The following is a 27321-nucleotide window of genomic DNA, read 5'->3' on the forward strand; positions in this document are numbered from 1 at the left end:
TTGGGACCATACAGTGTTTGGCCTTTTATTGGGACCATACAGTGTTTGGCCTTTCTGTCTTCTTCCACTGAACGATATTTTCAACCTTCATCCACGTTGAAGCACGTGTCAGCACCACATTCCTTTCTATGGCTAAATAATGATCCATTGTGTGGCTGCTATACAGCATTTTGTTTATTCGTTTATCAGTGGTACTGGCATGGGGGAAGACAGTGGATTTTTTACAGGCCCCTCAAGAAGGGGTACAAATCCTGGAGGGAGAGTGAAGACACCAGAGTTCACTGAAAGGTCAGCCACCACCAACTGGGCCTTCATCAGAGAAATTGGAAGCAAATATGTTTCACTTAATTTCAATAGGCTGAGTTTATCAGCAGCTCATGTATTTTTTTTGGGTGGGGAGGATCTCTAGCTTTGAATATGTTTAGTCTTAAAGGAGTCTTGTGGCTTAAAGAGCCTACTTGTTTTTCTCATTCTTAGTTTTATTTCAATTTTAAAAAGAAACTGAAGGTGAAGTCAACCAGGGACAGAGCCCGCCAATGATAAGAAATAACCACATTGACTTCTTTAACTGAATTCAGTTATCTAAGGTATTGGAGGTGCCAGAGAGAACACTGAAAAAAAAGTAATTTTCTAACTAGACAAAAATGTAGAAAGTAGTACTCTATAGAACGGGCTCTGGAACTAGATTGCCTGGGTTCTGGTTCTTGCTCTGACCCTAATCACCTGTGCCATTTGGGGGAAGTCAATCCCTCCGTGACCCTGATTCTTTATATGCAAATGGCAATAATAACAATGCCTATCTCATAGGGTTGTTGGGTAAAGTGTGTAGAATAGCACTTGGCACGTAGTAGTTGTTCAATAAACGAAGAGATTTCTTAAAATACAAGCATGTTTGTGGCCTCAAAAAAGTTAATTAACTTAGAAATTAATAAGAACTCAGTAAATGTTCTCATTGCCACAAGCCCAGTGCTGATAAGAAAACAGATGATCATGTACTCCTGAGTTTAATTTGATCATGAGGTGAAGATAGCAAAGTATTGAACTTATAGCTTCTACTCAAAAGAAAAATTCTTACCACTTGGTTTTCATGGTTCCCTGAAGAAGATCATGCAGGCAACAAAGGCACCAAAGTGAACCAAAATTATTTAGAAGGTTTTTGTCAGGTGAACCCAAAAAATCAGCAATGAGTAAGAGTGGTTAAGGAAATGATACAGAGCAATTTTCTTATGTGACCTGCACAATTTAGCTTAAAAAATTCTGAGACGTCTTAGTGATCAGTGAAGGGGGGCGGGGGTTTGGAGGTAGAACGAGGGCTGTGGTCTGAGGAAGGATAGAAAATCTGGTGTGGCCAACGTGGGAAGTGTGTAGGATTCAGTTAAGATGAGTACCAGAATTATCGAGTGGTGACAAGGACCACAAGAGGGCAGATGCCAAACACATGGCACAGGAGGTCCTCGGAGTTCTGACCTCCCTAGCAGTGTTCTGAGCTCTGAGTCTGTCCCCACAAGACAAAGACTAAGTTCACCAACCCCACGAAATGACGGGAAGTGCAGGCCACGGGGCTTGGGGGATGGGGAACAGTGCCTGAGGGGTCATTAACGTGGATGATGGAAATGAGAGGCAAGAACTGAGATGAGCTAAGAAACCAGGCAAAGATCTAGTTTGGGAGGAGACAAGCAGTGATGATTTATAAATGAATGGAACAGACACCAGAAAGAGAATTGGTGGACCAGTGAGCTAAAGGAGTGTGGCAAAGGGCAGGACATCCATCGACCTGGGAGAACTAGGCAAAGGCAAGAGTGTCATGGGAGAAAGCAGGAGATTCGTTGGTTCATTCAGCAAACACTCACTGAGTGCCCACATCGTGTAAGACATCGCGCTAAGGGATGCTGTGTCCATCCTGGTGCCCCCAGGGTGAGTCGTGTTGTTGCCTACAGTGGAACACATCATGGTTGTAGGTCAGAGCTCTGCCTTGATTCACTAAGAACCCTTAGAGCTTCATCAAAGCTGCCTTCATAAAGGCCTTGGGCTGAGCTGTCCTGTGCCTCCCAGTGGGGTGGCATCAGCCTGGATAGAAGAAGTGGTCCGTGAACTTGCACGCAGCACTTTTCTGGTTCTCTTTCCTCCTACAGGACTGCCATGTTGCACAACTCCAGGGGGCACCATTCACACAGACTACAGTATGAATGGTCCCTCTATAACTGTTCAACAGCACTGGACAGCCACGTCCTTGGTTGACCAACATCTAGCTACCAAGTCTGATGGACTGATAGGAGGGAAAAAAGAAAAAACCCGAGTGAGGGGACCCTGGCCAGGCTGGGAGGAGTGCTCTGCTACTTCCCGCCTTCCCTGTCCGTCCTCACTGTCCTACTTCTACCCCTGGAGTTGTCCAGCATCAGTAGTTCCAGAAGGTATTACTCAAGCGTGAGAGCAGAAATAAGTATATCTGTTAGGTCCAAAGGCTCCTCTCTCTCTTGGCTCCCAAACAGTTAAGATGTTTATTTTTTCATTCATTCATTCATTTGTTCATTCAACAAATAGATGGTGGGCTCTGGTATGTGCTGAGCATTGTTTTAGTGCTGTAGATATAGCAATGAGTTCATTTTTCTAGAGGTTAGACAATAAATATAACAGAAAAGTAACTGATATGGTGTGTTAGAACGTGACAGGTGCCATGAGCAATGGGGATGGAGTGTGGTTTGTGGGGGGTGCAGTGGGAATGCTATCCAATAAGATGCTTTAATCTGAATCTGAAAAGCCTCCCCCCCACCCTACCCCCTCCTGGGATGGACACAGCCTAACACCAGAGTGCACTGCTTGGCAGACAGAGTACCCCCTCATTTTGGCCCCTCGGGCAGGGTGCAACTCACGCGACCACACACACAATGTCAAGGTGACATGTGAGGCAGACTTGAACCTGGGGGTAGTCAGCCTGTGGATTTGGGGCAGGTGAGCTCTATAGGCAGTGGGAACAGCCTGCACAAAGGACCAAGCGGTGGTGCACTGGGCACAGTAATGAGTGAGTTGGGGAGCGGCAGGAGAGGAGGTCAGAGAGAAGATGGGGAGGACGAGGAGCAAGGGAGAGGGCACAGGCTGTGGAGGGTCTTGTGGCCCCCGTCAGAAGTCTGGCTTTGACTCTGAATTGGGAAGTCACTGGAGGGCTATGAGCAGGGTGACATGATCTGACTCAGATTTTAAAAGGATCCCCCTGGTAGTGGGGAGAACTCTCATTTCTTCTCACTGGCTGGCCTTTCTTCACCCACGCAGTGGCAGAAGTTAGTGGACTGGAAGAGGTAGGTCACAGGCTTCTTGGGTTCACACCCAAGCAGCCCCCCAAGTTGTCTTCAGTGGCCCACCCAGAAGCCACACTGAGGTTCGGGTGAAACTCACTGGACAGTGGAGACAGTGCTTTGCTCGACCCTGTCCTCTGTGTTTTTGCTGTTGCAAAGAACTTTGACTTGTCTGTTAGTCCACGTTCCCAGCCAGCCAAATACCCAGTGGTGCCAAAGCCCCACTCCCTGACCAGTGCCCCAGAGCGAGGCACACAGTAGGCTCAGGAGACACCTATAGGGGCGACTCATTTATCTCCTCTGCAAGAGTTCTTCTGAACCGAGCACTCCCTGTGTAGACTCCCAGGTTTAATTTTGCTCTACCTAAGTCTCTTCCCACTGAAAAATGAAAACACACACCCTTTGCACCTGTCCCACAGTATTTGTTTTTAGGCGTATTTTAGCTTACAGAGTTTCGCCCTCTCTTTTGGCAGATTCAGAGACCTCAGGTTTGTTAGAACAGCGGAATTACTGGCAGGAAAATTGCCTCTGCAGCCTCACGAATATCAGGAAGTGATCCAGAGACACTGCGAGGAGGCGCGCCACGTTCTCCTGGACAAGTCAATATCCGGCCTCGGTGTGGGGCTGCGTCCCAGCCTCGTACGGACCAGAACTCTCTGAAATAAAACCTGGTTCCCAGCTGGGGACTGCACAGTCGGCTGACTTCCCGCTGCCATCCTTCTCTCACTGCNCTCTTTCCTCCTACAGGACTGCCATGTTGCACAACTCCAGGGGGCACCATTCACACAGACTCCAGTATGAATGGTCCCTCTGTAACTGTTCAACAGCACTGGACAGCCACGTCCTTGGTTGACCAACATCTAGCTACCAAGTCTAATGGACTGATAGGAGGGAAAAAAGAAAAACCCGAGTGAGGGGACCCTGGCCAGGCTGGGAGGAGTGCTCTGCTACTTCCCGCCTTCCCTGTCCATCCTCACTGTCCTACTTCTACCCCTGGAGTTGTCCAGCATCAGTAGTTCCAGAAGGTATTACTCAAGCGTGAGAGCAGAAATAAGTATATCTGTTAGGTCCAAAGGCTCCTCTCTCTCTTGGCTCCCAAACAGTTAGGACGTTCATTTTTTCATTCACTCATTCATCCATTCATTCATTCACTCATTTGTTCATTCAACAAATAGGTGGTGGGCCCTGGTATGTGCTGAGCATTATTTTAGTGCTGTAGATATAGCAATGAGTTCATTTTTCTAGAGGTTAGACAATAAATATAACAGAAAAGTAACTGATATGGTGTGTTAGAATGTGACAGGTGCCATGAGCAATGGGGATGGAGTGTGGTTTGTGGGGGGTGCAGTGGGAATGCTATCCAATAAGATGCTTTAATCTGAATCTGAAAAGCCTCCCACCCACCCTAACCCCTCCTGGGATGGACACAGCCTAACACCAGAGTGCAGTGCTTGGCAGACAGAGTACCCCCTCATTCTGGCCCCTTGGGCAGGGTGCAACTCACACGACCACACACACAGTGTCAAGGTGACATGTGAGGCAGACTTGAACCTGGGGGAGTCAGCCTGTGGATTTGGGTCAGATGAGCTCTACAGGCAGTGGGAACAGCCTGCACAAAGGACCAAGCGGTGGTGCACTGGGCATAGTAATGAGTGAGTTGGGGAGCGGCAGGAGAGGAGGTCAGAGAGAAGATGGGGAGGACGAGGAGCAAGGGAAAGGGCACAGGCTGTGGAGGGTCTTGTGGCCCCCATCAGAACTCTGGCTTTGACTCTGAATTGGGAAGTCACTGGAGGGCTATGAGCAGGGTGACATGATCTGACTCAGATTTTAAAAGGATCCCCCTGGTAGTGGAGAGAACTCTTATTTCTTCTCACTGGCTGGCCTTTCTTCACCCACGCAGTGGCAGGAGTTAGTGGGCTGGAAGAGGTAGGTCACAGGCTTCTTGGGTTCACACCCAAGCAGTCCCCCAAGTTGTCTTCAGTGGCCCACCTGGAGGCCACACTGAGGTTCGGGCGAAACTCACTGGACAGTGGAGACAGTGCTTTGCTCGACCCTGTCCTCTGTGTTTTCGCTGTTGCAGAGAACTTTGACTTGTCTGTTAGTCCACATTCCCAGCCAGCCAAATACCCAGTGGTGCCAAAGCCCCACTCCTTGACCAGTGCCCCAGAGCGAGGCACACAGTAGGCTCAGGAGACACCTGTAGGGGCGACTCATTTATCTCCTCTGCAAGAGTTCTTCTGAACCGAGCACTCCCTGTGTAGACTCCCAGGTTTAATTTTGCTCTACCTAAGTCTCTTCCCACTGAAAAATGAAAACACACACCCTTTGCACCTGTCCCACAGTATTTGTTTTTAGGCGTATTTTAGCTTACAGAGTTTCTCCCTCTCTTTTGGCAGATTCAGAGACCTCAGGTTTGTTAGAACAGCGGAATTACTGGCAGGAAAATTGCCTCTGCAGCCTCACGAATATCAGGAAGTGATCCAGAGACACTGCGAGGAGGCGCGCCACGTTCTCCTGGACAAGTCAGTATCCGGCCTCGGTGTGGGGCTGCGTCCCAGCCTCGTACGGACCAGAACTCTCTGAAATAAAACCTGGTTCCCAGCTGGGGACTGCACAGTCGGCTGACTTCCCGCTGCCATCCTTCTCTCACTGCAGCTTCTCCTCCCAGTTTTCTTCCTTTTCCCCTCTTTCTATCTTTCCCCCCTACAAAGTCTGACTCAGGGGCCAGCCACCTGCTAGAGAGAAGAGTTGGGCAGAACATTCCAGATCCTATGCCCCTTCACCCCAATCTCTGATTCTAATGAAAACACTGTGGACTCTTTCAGCAGGATGTGCCACCCCTGTCTATTAGGGTATTGCCCATGAAAGGACTGTCTCTCAATTCAAATCTTGTTACTTTCTTCCCAGGAAAGGGGCGCTGGCAGGAGAGATGGCCCATAATATGAAAGTACTGATGCATAAGGCTGCTTAGTAGGAAGGGGGCCCATGTGCCTCATCACAGAGTGCAGGGGACGGCTGAGAGGACTTCTCAGAGCTCAGAAGAGCTGCTTACGTGGATGCCCTCATGTCTCCACAGGTGGATCACCACCTGTGCCCAGCTTTTTGCCTCGTCACAGAGTGCAGGGGACGGCTGAGAGGACTTCTCAGAGCTCAGAAGAGCTTCTTACGTGGATGCCCTCATGTCTCCACAGGTGGATCACCACCTGTGCCCAGCTTTTTGCCTCCAGGAAGGAACAGTGGGTCCATTTTGCTCCCAAGAGCGACTACGATTCCTCGCGAAACATTGAAGAATATTTTGCTTCTGTTGCATCCTTCATGTCACTCCAGCTCAGGGAGTTGGTCATTAAGTCCCTCGAGGACCTCGTTTCCTTTTTCATGATACACAAGGTATGTAGGGGACCTGTGGTCAGCCCTTTTGAGGGGAATCAACCTGGTTAGAACTAGGGTCCCATTGGGTAAAAGGGTACTTCAGAAAGTTCATGGAAAAACAGAACCAAAAGATAATATGAATCTTTCCATGAACTTTTTGAAGTCCTGTTATATGTCCTCGGCTGGAAGCCAGGCCAAACAGTAAAATTCTTGATGTGCACACACATCAGGTAATTATTAGTTTATGAACATGGTTTCTTAAAATACACAGTAAGCTTTCTTGAGATGATCACCCACTATTATATTGGTAAAAGTTTACAGAAGCAAAGAAGTTAAGAATTTTTGTTTTAATTGCATTAACTATAACATACTTCTTACAGTTCAGTGGGGAGGGATCACTTTTTCATCTTCTCTTTTACAAAGAAGGAGTTGAAAAATATTTGTATCAGTCTTCGGCTTGATATTTAGGGAGTGTAGTGTGTAATCATCGCAGATGTTGACTCTTGTTCTTTGATCTTTGAAAGGGACACCTCTAAAGACAAAAGGCTTTGTTGACCTAATTAATAACTTTTCTTCATGTAACCACTTCAGTAAAGTTGACATAAAAAGTAAAAACACTAAGTCCTAGTTTTCAAAGCATCATAGCATCCCCTAAATTTAGATAGCCTAGGGATCAAGGAAGAGTCTTGAATTTTATACCATGTGCACATTTTACCTTAAAAAGAATAATAAAAATTAAAAATTGCCTGGTTACAGAAGGCTAAGTTTTCCAGGTGAAATAAAGATGAACAGTTGGCCCTTTGCTCAAAAAATGTAGAAGACAATCCTGCTGAATTTTGACTGCAGTGTCAGCTCTCTAAAGAGAACCAATCTTTAGATGTCGTTGTAATCATCTACTTTACTAAGCAGAAGAAACCCAGATGTGGAAATGAATCTCACTCTAAAATTCCACACAAAGGGAAATGTAAAATCTTCACGTGTCTGAAAAAGAGGGGAATTTATAGGCACTTGATCCACAGTAGATGTTTAACATGTTTATCAATCATCCTTAAAAAGATCTAGACATCTCTAAAATTACTTGTGTTAGTAACTTCTATAGGAAAATAGACATAACTCTACATCAATACTTCTGTTGTAGAAAGGTTGACATTTTGAGTGTCTGAAATAGGCTATCTGCTCAGGAGCAACTGTATTTGAGGTATACATATAACCATTTATACTTTTGGATCCAGTCAACAAATTCTTACTGAGCACCTATTATGGGCTAAATGCTGTCACGGATATTTTGAAGAAGAGAGAGAGGTTAGTCATAGATCCTGACCTCAGGTTTCAAGTAGAGAAGATCAGATGTGCATGTAAGTCCCTGCAAGAGAGAAAGACAAAATACCATGAAGGAAGTGGAAATACAGAGGTTCAGAAGTTCAGGAGACAATATCCAGCTGGGGAGCAGGGAGACTTCCCAGAGGAGGGGATTTTGAGTTGAATTTTGAAGGATGGGAAGGATTTAGAAGTTAGGGTGCAGAAATTACCAAGCAAAGTAAACAATACTGAATAAAGGCTTCAGGAATGGGACAGAGCACGGGCTCGGGGTGGGTAAGCTGTATCCAGCCCATATTTCAGACATGAACAGTACGTGGCACCCTTCATTTTCTTTCCTGGTGTTCAAGTGGCACTATGAATGCATAAGACTCACTCCCTTGACTTTGGAAGGCCCAATTTTGTGACAGTTGCCATACCTTATGTCTCCTGAAGGATGGAAATGACTTCAAGGAGCCCTACCAAGAGATGCAGTTCTTTATACCTCAGCTAATCATGATCAAACTTGAAGTCGATGAACCTGTTATTGTCTTTAATCCATCTTTTGATGGCTGCTGGGAATTAATACACAACTCTTTCTTGGAAATTATTAAGAAATCTAATGGGATCCCCAAGGTATAGTATACATTTAGTCATTCATTTGTATTTTTATTCACTTACTGGATAAAATATATTTTAAATTGTTGTTTGTACAAGACACAGTTGATATGATACTCAGAGGAGTTTTGCTTTGGATATATCCTGAGTACACCCCTGTGGCCCCAGAAAGATGACTTGGACCATAAGGAAATGCTCATGCAGCACAAAATTTTACTTCTAACAAGGGTGTTAAGAGTTACTTGTGAGTGAGTGTAGTTCCCCCCGTGATGCCTGCTCCAAAAGGGCAGTTGTGTTCCAATCTATTAACTTAGGTTAGTAATTTATTATGGATCAATTGCCATGAACTTGCCAAAAAATTTTGTAAAACTGTATCTAATTTCATTTTGAGGTTTCATTGGTTTGGTTTTTTGTTTGTTAGCCCCTGTAGGCTACTAGAGTAGAGAATAACCTTTTCCTTCCTGGCCCAAGCCCTTTCCAGTTTCCTTTCCGGGACAGAGTTACTCATCAAATTCTAGACACTTATTAGCAAAGTTCTTCTGCTAGTTGGGGTCAATCACAAGGATGTGACTCTTTTTAGCTCTATCTTCTGATTCTTTCTGGATGGTCAGTGGTAAGAGGGTCAGTGTCCAGTCTCACATGAGGAAGGGATCTGTGGGGTTTGCTGTTTTTCTCTCTCCCCCTCTCATTCTCTCTGTAAAGTGCGTATGCTTGGACACTTGTGAGCACTCTTCTCTTTACAGTTCTGTTCTTGGCGGGTTCTAAGAGCTTAAGACTAGAGTTGAGGTTTATAGGGAAGCAATGAAGCCAAATGCTTCAGTGGATTTCACCGGAGAGCTCTGCACTTGGAGTTTTGAACCCAACCAAGTTCAGTTAACATAAAAACTGGGTGTGCGGAAGGGGAAGAAACAGTGAGCAGCTCTCCCACAGCCAATACCCCCAGGAAGGAAATGGAAGAAAAGACCCTGTAATTTGCAGGGATAAATGGGGGGCTTGCGGACAGATAAAACACACACCACTCGAGTTCTGCTTCACTGCTGTTGATAGGCAATATTTGCAGCAGCTGGGCTGGGAGAGCCAGACCTCATGTGGCTGCTGCTGCTAACAGCCCAGCAGGGGCAGTACTAGATTTCACGGATTGTACTGCCAAGAAGACATAGTCATAGGTGACGGTTTGTACCGGGTTTGAAAGCTAGGCCCAAGGGAGTGCTGATGAGTCTACCAGACAATGAGAGAAGACAGCATGAGCTCTGATCTCTCCATCTAGTGATGCCCACAGCACTGGCTTCCTCCCCGAACCCTTTAGACTGTTTTATCTCTAACCTGGGTAGTAAGAATTGAAAAGAATGTGATCCCTCAGGTTGAACATCTGTAGTAGTCCGTTTCTGTTGGTTGTAATGGAATACCTGAAACCTGGGTAATGTGTAAAGAAAAAAGGCTTATTTCTTACAGCTTTGGAGGCTGGGAAGTCCAAGGTCCAGGGAACACATCTGGTGAGAGCCTTCTTCTGGGTGGGAACTCTCTACGGGGTCCTTTGGTGACAACAGTATCATATGGAGAGAATGGGCTGAGCAAGAGAGAACTAACCTTACTTCTTCTTCTTATAAACTCATCAGAACCACACCCAGACCCCCTATTAAGACTATCAACACATTACTCCATGAATGGGTCAATATATTCACAAGGGCACAGTCCTTGTGATCCAATCACCTCTTAAAGTCCACACCTTCCACCACCATATTGGTGGTTAAATTCCAACATGAGCTTAGGGGGACATTCAAACCACAGCAACACCTAAAACAAAAATCCAAGAACAGCAGCGGATGGACAGTACACCCATCCCCTACCAGTCCTGCCTTATGTATGGTTAAATTTGAATTTTAAAGCTGGGGAGAAAGTCAGCAAAAGACTTGAAAACAGAATAAATAGCATTCAAAGTGTAGAAGGAAAGTAGAGTACTTCAAAAAATTCCTGGAGAAATAGAATTAAAATGTGAACCTTTCTATGAACTTTTTGAAGTACCCTTGTATTTGTGAGAAAGAGTTACTGAAGGAAACCAAAGTAAATATTAACAATCATTTGTCTTAGCAATACAACCATGGAAGATGAGCATGCTTTAATAGTGACTGAGATAAAAAGAGGTGGATGAGAGGCAGAAATAACATGAAGCTGGATGAAATAAAGAAAGAGTTTTATAAAACTAAAAATGTAATAGTTAAAATTTAAATCAGCATTTGCAGCCATGTTGGTGCATTACCTTCATAAACAAGAAAAAAATATGTATAAATTAACTATAAAAATATGTATAAATGTAATTGTGGAAAGGGGCTGCTAGGACCAGTCTCTCTTCTGATGGGAGAGTTCTCTCACTCAAAGTGCCAGGAATGCCAGCGTCAGAGAAGTGCTCAGGCATGAGCATTGAGTGTGGTGACAGAACTGAGGAGCTCGGGATCAGAGAGCCAGGGGGGTAAGCAGACAGTGACAGTTGCCCAGAAGGGACACTGTTGGTGACTCAGTTTCACACTCTGCTCTCTAGGGCATGGGAGAACCAGCCACACTGAAAGGGCACCAAGAGGTGTTTCTTCCTCTTTCGATTGACAGCTTTTTCCCAAGAGACAGTCATCTTGCCCACAGGTGATCTTTTGCCCGGGGTCCCCAATTTGCTGCCTAAACTGTTTCATATGCAGATGGTTGACCAGTGCCAGTCCCTCCACCCTCTTGCTTTCAGCCACTGTCTGCAGCACAGCCACGGCAAAGACGTTCCTCCACTGGTTTAGAAACCTTTGGATTGGCCAGAGAAGACAAAGATCATTCGCACTTGCTTCTCCCTCTTTCTAAATTGATGTATTCTTATCAAAAGCATGTAACTCCTGTGACTCAATAAAGCAGTCTGAAGACCAGTCACTGGAAGCTTTCTTTTTAAGAAAAAAAAAAAAAGATGACTGGTAAGGGGATCTTAACCCTTGACTTGGTGTTATCAGCACCACGCTCACCCAAGTGAACCACAGACTGGCCCGAAAGTTTCTTAGCAGAGAGAGGGGTGGAAGGCCACGGGTCACCAGCAGGGACTTCGCAGCCTGCATGAGTCATGCAAATGAGAACGCTCTCAGAGACACACACGTATTAAGAAGTCAGAGAGTTTGAATTCTCAGAAAAGATACTCTTTGTGTCTCGTGATCATAAAGCCATAGATTTTCTTTTTTCTGAGCTGAGAGGATAATCTAGTATGTCTTTTCTTTTTTACAGATGAGAAAAGGGACACTCAGAGAGGAGAAGTAGTTTACCTGAGGTCATATTGTCAGTTAGTGGCAGAGTCAGAATTAGAACCCATGTCTGCACAACATTTACTAAGCACTTACTAAGTGTCAAGTTCTTGCTAGTCCTTGGGGATACAGTAGTGAAGAAGTCAAATACAGTCCAGACCCTTCTAGTATTGATATTCCATGACAAACCTAGAAAAACTCAGTACACATTCATTTAATTACAAGTGTGATGAGTGCCAAGCAGGAAAATGTTCAGAAAGTGAGCTATAAACAGGGAAACCCAACATCCACTGGAGACCCAGGGAGGACTCTCTAAGAATATGAGACTTGGAGGGAGCAGGGATTTGAAAGATGAGTTACCCAGGAAAGAAGGAGAAGAGAGAAAATAGAAGTAGAGGGAACCTCAGGATGATCCAGCACCGTCCAAGAAGAAATAGAGTAAAAATGCAGCTGGTGTCCCTGGAAATGAGTCAATTGCAGGAGATTTTTGCATTTTGATACCATCTTCCTTCTTGTGTCTTGTGGATGTCTTGCAAAATCCAAAAGTGGTTTCTACTCTTTAGGTGGAGTCTATCCTGTTTCCAGAATTGAAAAGATACAATCTGATCCTTAGAACCGTTGACACTGAAGAAAAACTTGTTTCTGATTTTGTGAATCAAACTTTCAAGGTATTTCAGAAGAATCAAGTTGGCCCCCACAAGTAAGTTGGTTTGTTCGTAACTTTATTAGTTAGTCTTTTGACATTGGTTTAGAGTTGTTGTTGTTGTTAAGTTGCAGTCTGTTCTGCTTTATTTCAGTGAATTCAACTGTAGTCTGTAGAGTTTTTAACTATCATCAGTCAAGCTGTCCCTGTTCCCACACGCCTGAAACACATATATAATAACAATAGCCAATACTTCATGGTATTACTATTCATCCCCACTTCACAGATGAGGAAACTGTGGCTTTCCCAATGTTGCCCAGCAAATAAATAGGACAGCCAGGACTCAAATTCAATTACAGGTCCACCTCCATTATCTGAAGACTGTGGGGCAAGATTGGCATTTTAAAATTTCTGGACTTTTGAAAAGTAGTATAATTCATATATCACATATTATGCTGCAGCTTGTGTGAGGTCTGTGGATAAGCATTGATATTTCTGCAGTGACACCTATGAATAGTCACAAAGATAACCTCATACCAGCTTAGCCAGCTTTTGCTACTAACTGAGTTTTCAAGCACCTTTCTCTTTTCAGAGCTTTTTGGATTAAGGGATTGAGGACCAGTTGTCTGAATCCATAGGCCATGCCCTTCAATGTTCCCACTGTAGAACATCTCACAGCTGTTCATGTGAGCAGTCACTAGTTTAAGGTGGTCATATAATGAAGCTTCCAAACTGAGACACTTTAAGAGTTAGAGAGGTCTTATCAGCATTTACCATGGGACAACAGGTGCAAACCTGAACTGTCCCAGGCAAACCAAGATAAATATTTACCCTAATCCAGGGTTTTTCTGACTGTGGCTCTGTTGACATTTTTAACCAAAAAATTCCATAGTGGGGGGCTGTCCTGTGCATGGTAGGATGTTTAGCAGCATACCTGGCTGCTACCAGTCGATGCCAGTGGAAACCCCCAGTTGTGACAACCAAAAATGTCTCTAGACATGGCCAAATGTCCCCTGGGAGGCAAAATCTCCCCCAATTGAAAACAACTGCTAACCGAGTCTGAAAATCATGGCTTCATATTTGGAAGCCTCCCCTCGTGAATTTGATTGGAGGACATCTATTTGAAACCCCTGTTTTCTCTGTTCATCGAGTCTTATACATACAGTTTGCCTTTCTGAACTGACAGCTCCATGGACTTCTGTTTGCTTCTCAGGTTCAGAGTCTCTGAAGCATTGGCCACCTCTTGGAAGTGTCCCACTGGGCCCCACAAAGTTAATTCTGCTCATTCAGTATCATCTTTAATTCAAATTCATCTTATGTCATATTACCTCAAACACATTATACAATTTCAGGGAAATCTGTCCAGCCACTTTTGCATGATCTGATAACAGATAGAGAGAAACTTAATTTTATTTAATATATTTTACTCTCGTTAGTTCCAAATTTTCACCTTACAATTTAGACATAGAATTTGGAGCTGGAAAGGGAGATAGGGACTGCAGCCAACCCCCTCATTTCTGGTTTCACTTTCCAGTTTCAGTCATCTGTGGTCAACTATGGTCCAAAAAATATTAAGATATTTTGGGAGAGAGAGAGACTACCTTCTCATAACTTTTATTACAGTATATTGTTATAATTGTTCTATTTTATTAGTAGTTATTGTGTTAATCTTTTACTATGCCTAATTTATTGATTAAACCTTATCATAGGTATGAATGTATAGGAAAAAAAACATAGTATATATCAGGTTTGGTACTATCCATGGTTTCAGGAATCTGCTGGGGGTCATGGAACGATATGTAATATTCACTGGACAATTCACTGTATGTCAGGCATAGTATTAATTGCCTTATGTATACTTTATTACAGTTAAACTTTACAACAATCCTATGAGATATTAATTATCATTTCCACTTAAAATTGAAGACCCTGATCTTTGAGAAAGTAAAATATCTTGTCTAAGTTCATGTAGCTTGGAAGTAGCAAAATTGGAATTTGAAGCCAAGATTCTGAATTCCCAGTTCAATACACCTTTTGCTACATGGTATTTCTCTTTCCTGGTCTGAGCTAATTTTTTATGTCTTCATTTGCCTCTCTGACTCATCCGATGCGGTGCCCTTTATTTGCATTGACTTTATGCTCTTCAATATGGAAGATATTTAAATGTATACAAAAAGTACGATGACTTATTGGATAACTCCGCCGAGCAAAACATCACTGCATTCCTGAAAGAAAGTCATGAAATCGAGGATTTTGTGACGGTAGGAGATGCCGCTTGATATTTCATGCCTTGATGATGTGCTGCAGACGATCCAATGAGTAGCCAGTGTGTTTTGTTAGTGTATATACTGTGCTCAGCATCGGACTACGGTTGATGGGGTGTGGCTGGGGGCAAATGGGTCGAGGCTACAAGGCAAATGAAGCTATTGCATGTGCTCCTTTCTACAGAGGATCAATGCCATAAAGAAACGGAGAAATGAAATTGCATCCATGCACCTTACTGTGCCTTTAGCCATGTTCTGCCTTGACGCCATGACCCTAAATTATGATCTCTGTGAGCGAGCCCAAAATCTTAAAGACCGTCTGATTCAATTCCAAGTGGATGTAAACCGGGACACCAATACCAGGTATCGTAATTCTGCACACCAGCTGGAGAATGGGAAAATGACCACCACTTGAGCCTTCCAGCAATGAGCAAAGTTGTTTTAATCATCTTCTCTTCTGTTCGATATAATTAACTTTGTTATGGAGGGGTCTCCATACGCTAAGATGGAATACTGAGGACTGAAAACAGGAGTGTTTTTTATCTATGGGGTATGACCATCAACATATAATGATCAATTAATAATAATAATAATTGTAATAGCTGGTATTGCTAACATTTGTTGAGGGCCTCTCTATACTAGGCATGGATGTACTGCAGAAAATTTGTTTCTGATTATGGTTAAAAGGCCGATTACTGTCACTCATTTGCTTTTATATGAATTAGAGCATATTCAAATCATTTCTATCATAACATCATTTTTCACAGTCTTGTTTTGAGAAATGGGTAGTTAGTGATCTAGTGATTCCAGAGGTTGAGTGTAACTTTCTCTCTGCTGCCAGGAATTACCTGCAACACATGAGGATAAACTTGCTGGTGTATTGTTAAAAGCAGTGATTACAAATTAATTTAGTGCTCTACTTTAACATAAAATGTGAGGGGCTGTTGTTGCTTGTGGTGGTGTCCTTGTTGCTGTTTTAGTCTAAATCTGTATTCTACCCATGAGAGGTACTGTGCTTTATTGCTTATGAGTATGAGCCTTAGAGTCAATTAACCCAGGTTCAGATCTTGGCTCTGACACCTGTACACCATATTGCTTTGGATGTTACTCACACTGACTTTCTTCCACTATAAAGTGTAGATAATAATAGTACCTACCTCCTGGAGTTGTTGTGAGCATCAAATGAGTTAGTATATGTAAATGATTAGAATGGGCCATGGCACTTCATAAGAGCGTAACACATGTCAGATGTTGTTAGCATTACTACTGTAATTATTCCTGGAGTGTGGCGTGCATGTGAATATCGTCCATTAAGGATTTGCAGGTAGAGAAAAGTTAGAGAACATAACTGTAGTTTCCAAGTAGAAATTATGTCTGTTTAGCTTGATGAGTCTCACGAGAAAGTCATTTTAGATGGTGATGATGATGGCTGTTTCTTTCTCTGCAGCATCTGTAATCAGTACAACACCATCGCAGACAAAGTCAGTGAGGTTCCTGCCAATACCGAGGAACTGGTACTCCTCAGTGAATACTTAAAAAAATCCAGCAATGTCACTGTGTTCAAACTCAGGAGGCAACTTAGAGACGCAGCTGAACGGCTGGAGTTCCTGATGGACTATGCAGACTTGCCCCGTAAGTCTAATGCCATATATGCACATGTAAATTTATAGGTATATGTTATATTTTTGCATTTATATATGAGATATAAAAATATTCTATATAGGCCGGCCTGTGGCTCACTCGGGAGAGTGCGGTGCTGATAACACCAAGGCCACGGGTTCGGATCCTATATAGGGATGGCCGGTTTGCTCACTGGGTGAGTGTGGTGCTGACAACACCAAGTCAAGGGTTAAGATTCCCTTACCGGTCATCTTTAAAAAAAAAAAAAAATTCTATATTTATGTTTTTAGGGATAAGAAGTTGGAGGGAAGGAGAGTTATAGTAATCCCACCACTAAATATTGGGATACCTGCTTTTCAAGTGCCCTGATGTATTAGAAACACTAATTCCACACTCTCAGTCACAGAAATTTAAGTCAAAGGGAATCTTGTTAAACAAAAAGAAGACAAATCTAGAGAATTAACCTCTAGCTCTTAGATGTATGTCTTGGCATTTTGTGTCTGGTGTCCCTGGAAAAGTCACTTCCACATGCAGAATCCTTTTTATAGATGGGTAGATTTCACTCATTTATAATCTTAATACGATCCCACCTTTGAGGAGACTGGGATACTTTCCTTCATGCTTCTTCATATCTTAAAAGTGAAGAAATGGCCAGGGTTCCTTGAAGATTTATTGGGCCAAGTTAGAGTTTTGAAGTAAGGACCAGGTTCTGAAGGAAAAGTCAATATGCTGTCTGCAAGCCATTTAATTACATGGTGTTCACCATGTGTTGGGGAGGGGGGTGTGGATGGAAGGAATAGATGGGACTAGGAATGAAAAATGGTCCCTTGGCCATCCACCCACATGTTCATGAGCTGTGCCCCTTGACTGTGTGTATACACACTAGATTCTCTCACCCTGGTCTCTGACTCCTAAATTCACAAGGAAACCCAGGGCATTTTAATTGACCAGAGCCATAGATGGGCAGGGCCTCTGGCATTGATACTATTACTGCTGTTTAACCAAAGAGAAACTGAGACTCAGATGAGATGGAATAGTTTGAAATGTGAACCATAACTTCAACCCAGGTTTTTGACTCTACTCAGACCTAGGCTGGGAAGGCAATAAAGCAGAGTGGTTAGAGCGTAGACTTAGGAGTTCATTAGACCTGGATTCAAACTCTGCTCTGCTGACTTCTGGCAGTGTAACTTTGACCACTTGGCTTAACTATTTTGAATCCCATCTGTAAAAAAACGGATGATAATACATCTACTTTCTAGCTGGAACCTGGCACGTGCTCAATAAATGTTGGCTATTGTTCATCCGTAGTGGGCCTTCCACTCACTGCCATTCCCATACTTACCTCTGTGGACCTCTTGTTCCGCTGAATGAGTTCCCCGCATCCTGACCCAAGCTGAGCAGTGTCCTGGAGCAGACTGTCTGTGTTTTGCAGAAGAGGACATCAAATTGAACAGCACTCTGTTCCTCTGGCCAGAACAGATTGAAGATATCTTCGAAAGCAGCCGAAACCTGCTCCTTAATAAGAGGGATCAGGCGGAGATGGACCTCATTAAAAGGTACAGGGAAAGTCCGGGGCTGTTTTGGAAATAAGAGGAGGATTCATAACCCACGCTGCAGGGTCCTAGTTCTGTCTAGAGCCCCCCACAACAATGTGTGGGTGAAGGCTGAGGATGATTGGTGGAGAAGGAGTTTCCTCTCGCTTCTCACTGAGGGATGTTCTCTTTAAGCTCCACTGGTAGAAACCCCCGCCAATGTCTTCCCTCCCTGCCTTGAATAATTGGGATTTGGCAGTGCAAAGAGAAAAAGGCAAAAATAGTGGCATGTAATAACGGCTTCTACAATAATAGCAAAATTGTCAGTCTTGCAGTGGAGAACACAGATCTGTGAGACATCAAGACAGGGCTGATAAAGGCACAGTAGGAGGCTGAGAAATTGCCTATTTTGCAGCTGCTCTTGTTCAGTGCTAATGTGGCTGTTATCATTTATTCATTCTTTATTTGTCAATTTAACCTGTATTTATTATGGATTTTAACAATGTGCTATACTGTAGACTTGTAAGTGTGTTTGGTTGTTAAATCATGATTTTAATCCAGTGACAGAGAAAATACAGATGTACAGAAAAATTCGACAATGTCACATGAAGTGGGCCAAATGTGATGCGCACGGTAAACACACACACACTCCAGCTTGTACACACTGATTATGAACTGCAGGTCTACACCAGTTACTCTGTCCCCTTCCCACAGGACACTCCCACTGCCCAATAGTAGCTGTCATAATCCCTACACATACTTACGAGAAAGGAAAGGGCAGATAAAAGTAGGGATTTCTGCAAAGTATAGGAACTTGGGCTGAAGGGCAAAGCCATGTAGTTGTTGCCTTGAAAATACAGCTCAGGTCTGCTCCCCAGGAGGTGTGAAAAAGTGTATGCGGGTGTGTGTGTGTTTCTTCCTACAGGCTTCTCTTCCCTTCCACTAAGTGAAAACTGTCCCCAGAGCCTAGAACGTAGCCTCATGGATGGAACTGATTTCTTTTTAAATGAACCGACTATGTTTACAAGCAGTTTTAGATTCACAGCGAAATTGAACAGAAAGTACAAAGATTTCTCATATGTCTACCCACACACACAGCCTCCCCCATGGAACTGATGTGTATGCCCAAGGAGGAGGCAAACCCATTTTTTTGTGACTTAGATGAATGAACAGGAGCAAGCTTCTTCATCTTTTTGAGCCTCAGTGTGCCTCATCTGGAAAATGTGACAACATTATGAGCCTACCTCATTGTGCTGAAGGAGGAAATGAGATGACCCGAGATGCACCTAGGTGCACATTGTGCACATGACAGGCATCCAAAAACTGTCAGCTTCTTTCTCCCTTTTAACAATGACCTCTTTAGGAAGAAAAATGCCTCCTCGCTTCCAAACCACTGGTTTACAAGCATGCTTTTAAAACATTACTACAAGGCTGCTTGGAGATAGTCAGTGCTGTTGAGGAGGAGGAGGGTTGGCTCTGGAGAAATGGGAACAAGTGTCACTTGTGGTGACAGAAGTGCCAGGCTTCTTTCTGAGGGTGACTGGCAGCTGGATTCCATCAGCTGGTTCCTGAGGCCTTAACAGCAGAGGCCAGCAGAGGAGCGGCTCTGGAGAAGGCCCAGCGAGGCAGCCTGGGCTCAGCCCACCTTGGTGAACCTTTAATCAATCCTCATGTCCATCATTTTGCATTAACCCTGAGAACAGCCAGTGAGGAAGGCTGAGCCATACTTCTGTATTCCTCTGTCTTCCGCGGAAACAATCCTGTTTAAGAAACTTGACCTTATTTTCCCACCCCACATTAATTTTTGGCTTTGGCGCCAATCATTCTCCATGTGCTGCCCCCTGTATTTCCCTCCCATTGTGTGTCTGGAAGGTTGGCAACCAGTCTGCAGCCTCTGGTACCCTTGTATGCTGGGTCCAGATGGGGCTCTGTCAATGGAGAGTGCTGCAGGAGGTTGGAGAGGGACTGGAGGGCTTTTTCTCCTCCCCCTCCCTGCTGGCTGCATCCCCCTGGGTGACAAGCCTGCTCCTCCATGTTTCCAGCTCTCATTGCCTCCTCTGGCCTCTGAGACTAGTCTCTGGGTACCTCACTGTCCGCTATTTTTTTCTTTATCCTCACCCACATCCCTTCATTAAAGTGTCTTTCTTTCCTTTTTTTTTTTTTTTTGTTTTTTTTCATGTCCAGCAACGGATCGCAACCCTCAGTGTTGCGCCCATACCGGATCGGGACCGGCAACGGAATCGCAACCCTTGGTGTTGCGCCTGCACCTCGCTCAGCCAGTGAGCGGGAACCGGTCTGTATGTGGGATCCAAACCCTCAGCGGGAGGCGCCACCGCGCTCCCAAGTGGCGCACTGTAGCAATGCACCACTGGGCCGGCCCTAAAGTGTCTTTCTTTGTATATCAGAGTGAATTCTATTTCCTGCCAGAATTCTGAGCAATCCACCATCTTTAAATTCCTACAACCAATGAGTACAAAATTACAACTGGATAGAAGAAATAAGTTCTGATGTTCTATGGCACAGTAGGGTGACTACGGTTAACAGTTAACTTCTGTATATTACCTAATAGTTAGAAGAGAGGCTTTTGGGCCCGGTGGCGCACTGCTATAGTGCGCTGCTTGGGAGCGTGGCAGCGCTCCCGCCGAGGGTTCGGATCCCACATACAGACCGGTTCCCGCTCACTGGCTGAGCGCGGTGCGGGTGCAACACCAAGGGTTGCGATTCCGTTGCCGGTCCCGGTCCGGTACGGGCGCGACACTGAGGGTTTGCGATCCATTGCCGGACACGAAAAAAGACAAAAAGGAAAAAAAAAAAAAAAAAGAAGAGAGGCTTTTGAATGTTTTCATCACAAAGAAATGATAAATGCGTGAAGTGATGGTTACATTAACTACCCCGACCTGATCATTATAGGACATATGTATGTATCAAAACATCAGACTATACCCCATAAAACATGTACAATTACAATGTGTCAATTCAAGTTAAAAAAAAAATTCCTACATTATTCTCCCTTAGACTCTGAGTGGTCCCAGTAGTACAACTTATTTACCCAACCTAATTTCCTGAGTGCCTACTATTTACTGATGATTATATTATTATATGGAATATATATACACACACAACATGAAAGTACTTCAGAAACTATAATATGCTAAGCAACTAAAAGAAATTAAAAACAATAATAAAATAATAGTAATATTTTAAGGTAATCACTGAGCTTATATACCATTGCCCTCTGGGAAGAATTCAATACTACTTTTATCAGAGCTTTCACTTTGTATATGAGCACAGTATTTGGAGCTTCAAAAAGAGTAGCAATGAGGTGAAAAGGCACCCAGCAGCACCTAAGCATGTGGATAACAGGAGAAAAGTTAGCTTTGCCCCCTCCTCCCCCATTTTGTCCAACTCGGTGGTAGGTTCCATGGTCCTGGAAGTGATATGGGCTATCATGATGGACAGCCCGGGATGTGAGCTGCTCTCTGCCATGAGAGTGCAGGGGAAACACTTTGGCATCTCGGAGGATGAAGGGAAGATGTCTTAGGGAGAGCACCTGGGATTGTGTTTCACCCGAGCCTTACGGAAGTAGACAGAACGCAGTGCCTTGCATACAGTAGGTGCTCACTGTTCTGATGAGTAAATGAATAAACGCTTTTCACACCAAGGACATTCTCTAAAACTAATTAAAATTACAGCATATTACAAAACAAAGACAAAAAGCTTAGAAGACGAATGGAGGCAGAAGAAAGCAAAGACAAGCCACCTCTTAGGTGCCCTATCTCGAGTCCTTAAGACCTTGGTAGAAAATGATGAGGGGAAGGAGAGGATGGGCGGAGCCGCCTTCCCTGCTTACCTTTTGTGCTCCTGTCTCGTTCCTCTGCTCTGAGGATACAGAGGACAGGTGAAACACAGTCCCTATCCTTGTGCACATTACAGTCGAGTGTGGAGACGGAAGACAAAGTGGATAAATACAGGAGCTCTGGGGAGGGAATGGACAGGGAACAGATTTAGCGATTGTGTTCAATGGGCAAGTCAGGGAAGGGCTCACTTCAGATGAGACTTGAAGGACGAGAAGGAGCTGGTTACGTGAAGATGTGGAGAGGGAGAGGGTAGCGGGGTGCAAGGGCAGTGGTCCAAGGGGGGAAGACTATACAATAGGGTTGTAGACTTACAGGGTCAGATCCTTGACATTGTAGTGATCAGTTTGGATTCCCTTCTGAGTACAATAGAAAGTCATTGAAAGTTTTTAATCTGGGGACCAAAACCATCTAATTATTATTATTTTTTTTTATGTCTTGCTTCCTGGAATCAGAATCCAAATAATTTCTACAGCATTGTAATTGGTTGATATGTCTTAAATTTCTTTTAATCGGTAGATTTCCCCTCCATTTCCTATATTTTTTCTTTGCAGTTTATTTATTAAAGAAACTGGGTCATTTGTCTGCAGATCTATACTTTGCTGATTATACCCTTGTGGTGTCATTTAACATGTTCTTCTGTCCTCTATATTTCCTGTCAATTTTTAATAATTGATTTAATCTTGCAACTGATCTAATCTTGTTCCTGAAATCCTACTCTAAAGGACAGCAGGGAAAACCTAGGCTTGTCTGTGGGCAAGACTACAGCATGCAAATACAAAGAGAAAGAAAACAGACTTGGCGATATTAATATCAGATATAGTCAGTTAGGGCAAAACCTTTCGTGGTTCAAAGATGGCTACTTAGGTGGGTGAAATAAAGTTAAAGCAGCCATCATCCTTAAATAACATGAATAAACAGATAAATAAATGAATAAAGCAAAACTGGAATAAGAAGATAATGAAAGTAAATAATTAAAAATCTTGATTTGTCAAATACATATAAACATACATATATGTGTGTATATATATGAAAGATATACATATATAGACCATATATTTATACATGTATATAACCTTCTACCCTGCAATGGAAAATAACTATTATTTTTAAATGTCCATGGAACACTATAAAAACTGGCCATATTTTAGAACTCAAAAAAGTTCTTTTCTTGTCATGTTTTTTTTGTTTTGGGGTTTTTTTTGTTTGTTTGTTTTTGTTTTTGGCAGCTGGCCAGCATGGGGATCTTAACCCTTGACCTTGGTGTTATAAAGTGGCCCTCTATCCAAATGAGCTAACCAGCCAGCCCCTTGAAAAAATCCTAAAAAACAGAAATTATATAATAGTGTGTATTAGTTATCTATTGCAGCATAACAAATCATCCCAAAACACAGAAGCTTAAAACAGAAAAATTTGTTATCTCACAGTTTCTGTGGATCAGAAATCCAGGTGCAGCTTAGCTGGGTGCCTCTGGCCCAAGGTCTTTTGTGAGGTTGTAGTCAGAATGTCAGCCAAGGCTGCAGTCTCATCTGAGGGCTCAACTTGGTGAGGATCCAGGCTCGCTCACACAACTGAGAATAGGAGTTTTTCAAGTCTTTCAGCCAGAAACTGCCTCCATTCCTGGCCTCATGGATCTCACTGTGGGGTAGCTCACAATGTGGCAGCTGGCTTCCCCCAGAGCAGGACAGAAACTGAGAGAACAAGTGAGCAAGCAGGATAGAAGCAATCTTTTTGCAAACTAATTACAGAAGTGGCATCCCATCCCTTTTGCCATACTCTATTTGTTACTCTATTTTTTAGAAGTGAGTTACTAGGTCTACTCCAAACTCAAGAGGAGCCATTACACAAGGATGTGAATACCAGGAGGTGAGGATCATTAGGGACCATATCATAGGTGCTTACCATACCATGTAATTAGAAACAAAGCCCAAATCAAGCCACTTGAAAATTAACTCTGTTAAATTACTTTTAAGAAAACAAAAACAAAAAAAACCCCACACATTAAAATTGCCATAACAAGATTAAGTATTCTTGAGGGAAGTGCCAGCCCTCCACAGCATGCCCTGCCAAAAGGTGAGATGAGCGGCTCATTCTATAGCCACAGATTCTGGAACAGGACCCAAGGTGGTGTAATATAGCCACTACCACACCTACTCTCAAGCAAGGACCATTCACCACCACAGTAGCAGCCAGGGCCACTCTATAGGAAACCTGCTGCTCACTTGACTACACTGATACAAGAAGAGTCACCAATAAAGCCTACAAACAGAGGAATAAATCTGTATCCTCATAACCAATTTCAGTGTAATAGAAGAAGCTAACTCTCTAACAAATGACCAAACATCAACGAAAAAATACTAGAACTACAAATAAACAAGAAGATATGATACCACCAAAGGAATACAGTAATGCTCAAACTTCAGACTCCATGGAACAGGGAATCCTTGAAATGTCTGAAAAAGAATTCTGAGCCTTGATCTTAAGAAAACTTGAAGAAATAAAAGAAGACTCAATTAGAGAACACAATGAAACAAGAAAAAATATCCAGAATAAGAAGGAGGAAATTCACAGAGATTAATACCTTAAAAAAGAGTGTAGCTGAACTCCTAGAAATGAAGGATTCACTCGATGAAATAAAAAACACAACAGAGAGCTTGAGGAGCAGGGTAGAACAAGTAAAAGAAAGAATTTCAGATCTCAAAGATGGTCTTTTCGAAATAATGCAGGCAGACAAAGAAAAGGAAAAAAGAATTAAAAATAATGAGGAAAATATAGGAGAGATAGCAGACAACCTCAAGTGCTCTATCATCCAAATTGTGGATATTCCAGAAGGGGAAGAGAAAGGAAAAGGTGTTGAAAACCTATTCAAGGAAATAGGAACAGAAAACTTCTCAGGTGTAGGGAGAGATACAGACCTTCAGATCCAGGAAGCTCAAAAGTCCCCAAACAGATTCAATCTAAAAAGATCCTCCCCAAGACACATTATAGTTAAATTTGCAAAGCTCAAAGACAGGCAATTCTAAAAGCAACAAGATAAGAGAGTCAAGTCACCTATAGGGGAACCCCCATTAGACTAACAGCAGACTCCTCAACTGAAACCCTACCAGCCAGAAGAAAGTGGAATGATATATTCAACATACTAAAAGAAAAACATTGCCAGCCAAGAATTCTTTACCCAGCAAGGCTCTCCTTGAGAAATGTGGGAGAAATAGTGTATTTCCCAGACAAACAAAAGTTGTGGGAGTTCACCACCACATGACCACCCCTGCAAGAAATTCTCAAGGGAGTCCTTCATCTGGAATCTGAACAATGATGATCACTATCACAAATACACAAGAGCAAAACCCACCGTTAAAACAAAAATGTTGACAAGAAAGAGAAAGAAGCTAAATGATGCCACATTAAATTTCCAGCTAACATTGAAGAAAAATAAAAAGGGAGGTAATAATCAAAAGATATTTAAATCCTCTAAACAAAAAGCAATTAAATGACAGGAATTAAACAATACTTGTCAATAACTACCCTAAATGTGAATGGATTAAACTCCCCATCCAAAAGACACAGACTGACTGATTGGATTAAAAAGCTATACCCAAGTATATGCTGTCTTCAGGAGACCCACCTCACCTGTAGAGACACACACAGACTAAAAGTGAAGGGATGGAAAAGATATACCATGCAGATGGAAACCAAAAATGAGCAGGAGTAGTTATTCTTATATCAGACAAAGTAGACTTTAAACCAAAAAACATTAAAAAAAAGACAAAGAAGGCCACTATATAATGATAAAAGAATCTATCCAGCTACAGGACATAAAAATCATAAATATATATGCACCCAATACTGGAGTACCCAGATGTATAAAGCAAACACTCTTAGACCTAAAGAAAGAAATAAACCCTAATACATTAATACTGGGTGATCTGAACACCCCCTCTCAGTATGGGTCAGATCTTCCAGGCAACAAATCAACAAAGAGACACAGGATTTAATCTACACCTTAGACCAACTGGACCTGGCAGATATATACAGAACATTTCACCCAACAACTAAAGAATATACTTTCTTCTCATCAGCTCATGGAACATTCTCCAGGATAGACCGCAAGGTCACAAATCTAGTCTAAGCAAATTTTAAAAAATTGAAATCATTCCAAGTATCTTTTCAGGCCACAATGGACTAAAACTGGAAATTAATAATAAGCAAAACTCTGGAAACTATACAAATACATGAAAACTAAACAATAGGCTCCTGAACAACCTATGAGTCCAAGGAGAAATTAAAAAGGAAATCAAAAAATTTCTAGAAACTAATGAAAATAAAAATACATCATACCAAAACTTGTGGGATACTGCAAAAGCAGTACTAAGAGGCATATTTATTGCAGTAAATGTTTACATCAAAAGAATGGAAAGATTTCAAATAAACGACCTAACGCTATGCCTCAAAGAGCTTGAAAAACAACAACAATCCAAACCTAAATGCAGTAGACAGAAAGAAATAATTAAGATCAGAGCAGAACTAAATGAAATAGAGACCAAAAAAAAAAAAGCAATAGAAAGGATCAACAAAACAAAAAGCTGGTTTTTTGAGAAGAAAAAAAAAAAAAACCATTAGCTAGGTTAAAAAAAAAAAAAAAAAAAAAAAAGGAAGAGAGAAGATACAAATAACAAAAATTAAAAATGAAAAGGGAGACATTATATCTTACACCACAGAAATATGAAAAACCATTACAGACTATTATAAACAACCGGATGACAACAAATATGAAAATCTGGAAGATACGGATAAGTTTCTAGACACACACAAACTACCCAAACTGAACCAAGTAGAGATAGAAAACCTGAACAGACCAATAACAAGCAATGAGATTAAAGCAGTAATCAGCGATCTTCCAACAGAGAAAAGTCCAGGTCTAGTTGGCTTTACAGCCGAATTCTATCAAACTTTTAAAGAGGAGTTAATACCAATTCTCCTCAAACTATTCCAAAAAATTGAAGCAGAAGCTGCTCTCCCAAACTCATTCTATTAAGCCAACATAACTCTAATACCAAAACCAAATAAAGACACAACAAAAAAAGAAAATTACAGGCCAATATCCTTGATGAACATAGATGTGAAAATCCTCAACAAAATATTAGCAATCAGAATACAGCAACACATTAAAAAAATTATACACCATGATCAAGTGGGATTCATCACAGGGATGCAAGGATGGTTCAACATATGAAAATCAATAAATGTGATAAACCACGTCAACAAAATCAAGGACAAAGACCATATGATTATCTTAATAAATCCTAAAAAACATTTAACAAAATTTGACATCTCTTCATGATAAAGACTCTCAACAAATTAGGTATAGAAGGAAATTATCTCAACACAATAAAAGCCATCTATGGCAAGCCCACAGCCAGTATCATTCTGAATGGGGAAAAACTGAGGACCTTTCCCTTAAGAACAAGACAAGGATGCCCACTCTCACCACTTCTATTTAATGTAGTACTGGATGTACTAGCCAGAGCAATCAGGCAAGAGAAAGAAATAAAGAGAATCCAGATTGGAAAAGATG

General features: G+C 42.5%; 1 protein-coding gene across 1 annotated transcript in view; it reads left to right on the forward strand.

Moving 5' to 3' along the window:
* The window catches only part of LOC103607198 (dynein heavy chain 3, axonemal-like), a 44250-nt gene extending 26297 nt beyond the window's left edge, over positions 1-17953 (forward strand). Inside the window, exons 8-15 of the mRNA XM_008591732.1 lie at positions 3764-3889; positions 6482-6677; positions 8412-8591; positions 12400-12536; positions 14635-14740; positions 14928-15106; positions 16191-16375; positions 17796-17953. Coding sequence (XP_008589954.1) covers positions 3764-3889; positions 6482-6677; positions 8412-8591; positions 12400-12536; positions 14635-14740; positions 14928-15106; positions 16191-16375; positions 17796-17953 — 1267 coding nt within the window. The remainder of the gene's footprint in view (positions 1-3763; positions 3890-6481; positions 6678-8411; positions 8592-12399; positions 12537-14634; positions 14741-14927; positions 15107-16190; positions 16376-17795) is intronic.
* Positions 17954-27321: the final 9368 nt, after the last annotated feature.

Source organism: Galeopterus variegatus, unplaced genomic scaffold, assembly GCF_000696425.1.
Source record: "Galeopterus variegatus unplaced genomic scaffold, G_variegatus-3.0.2 Scaffold7227, whole genome shotgun sequence".
NCBI classification, from domain to species: domain Eukaryota; kingdom Metazoa; phylum Chordata; class Mammalia; order Dermoptera; family Cynocephalidae; genus Galeopterus; species Galeopterus variegatus.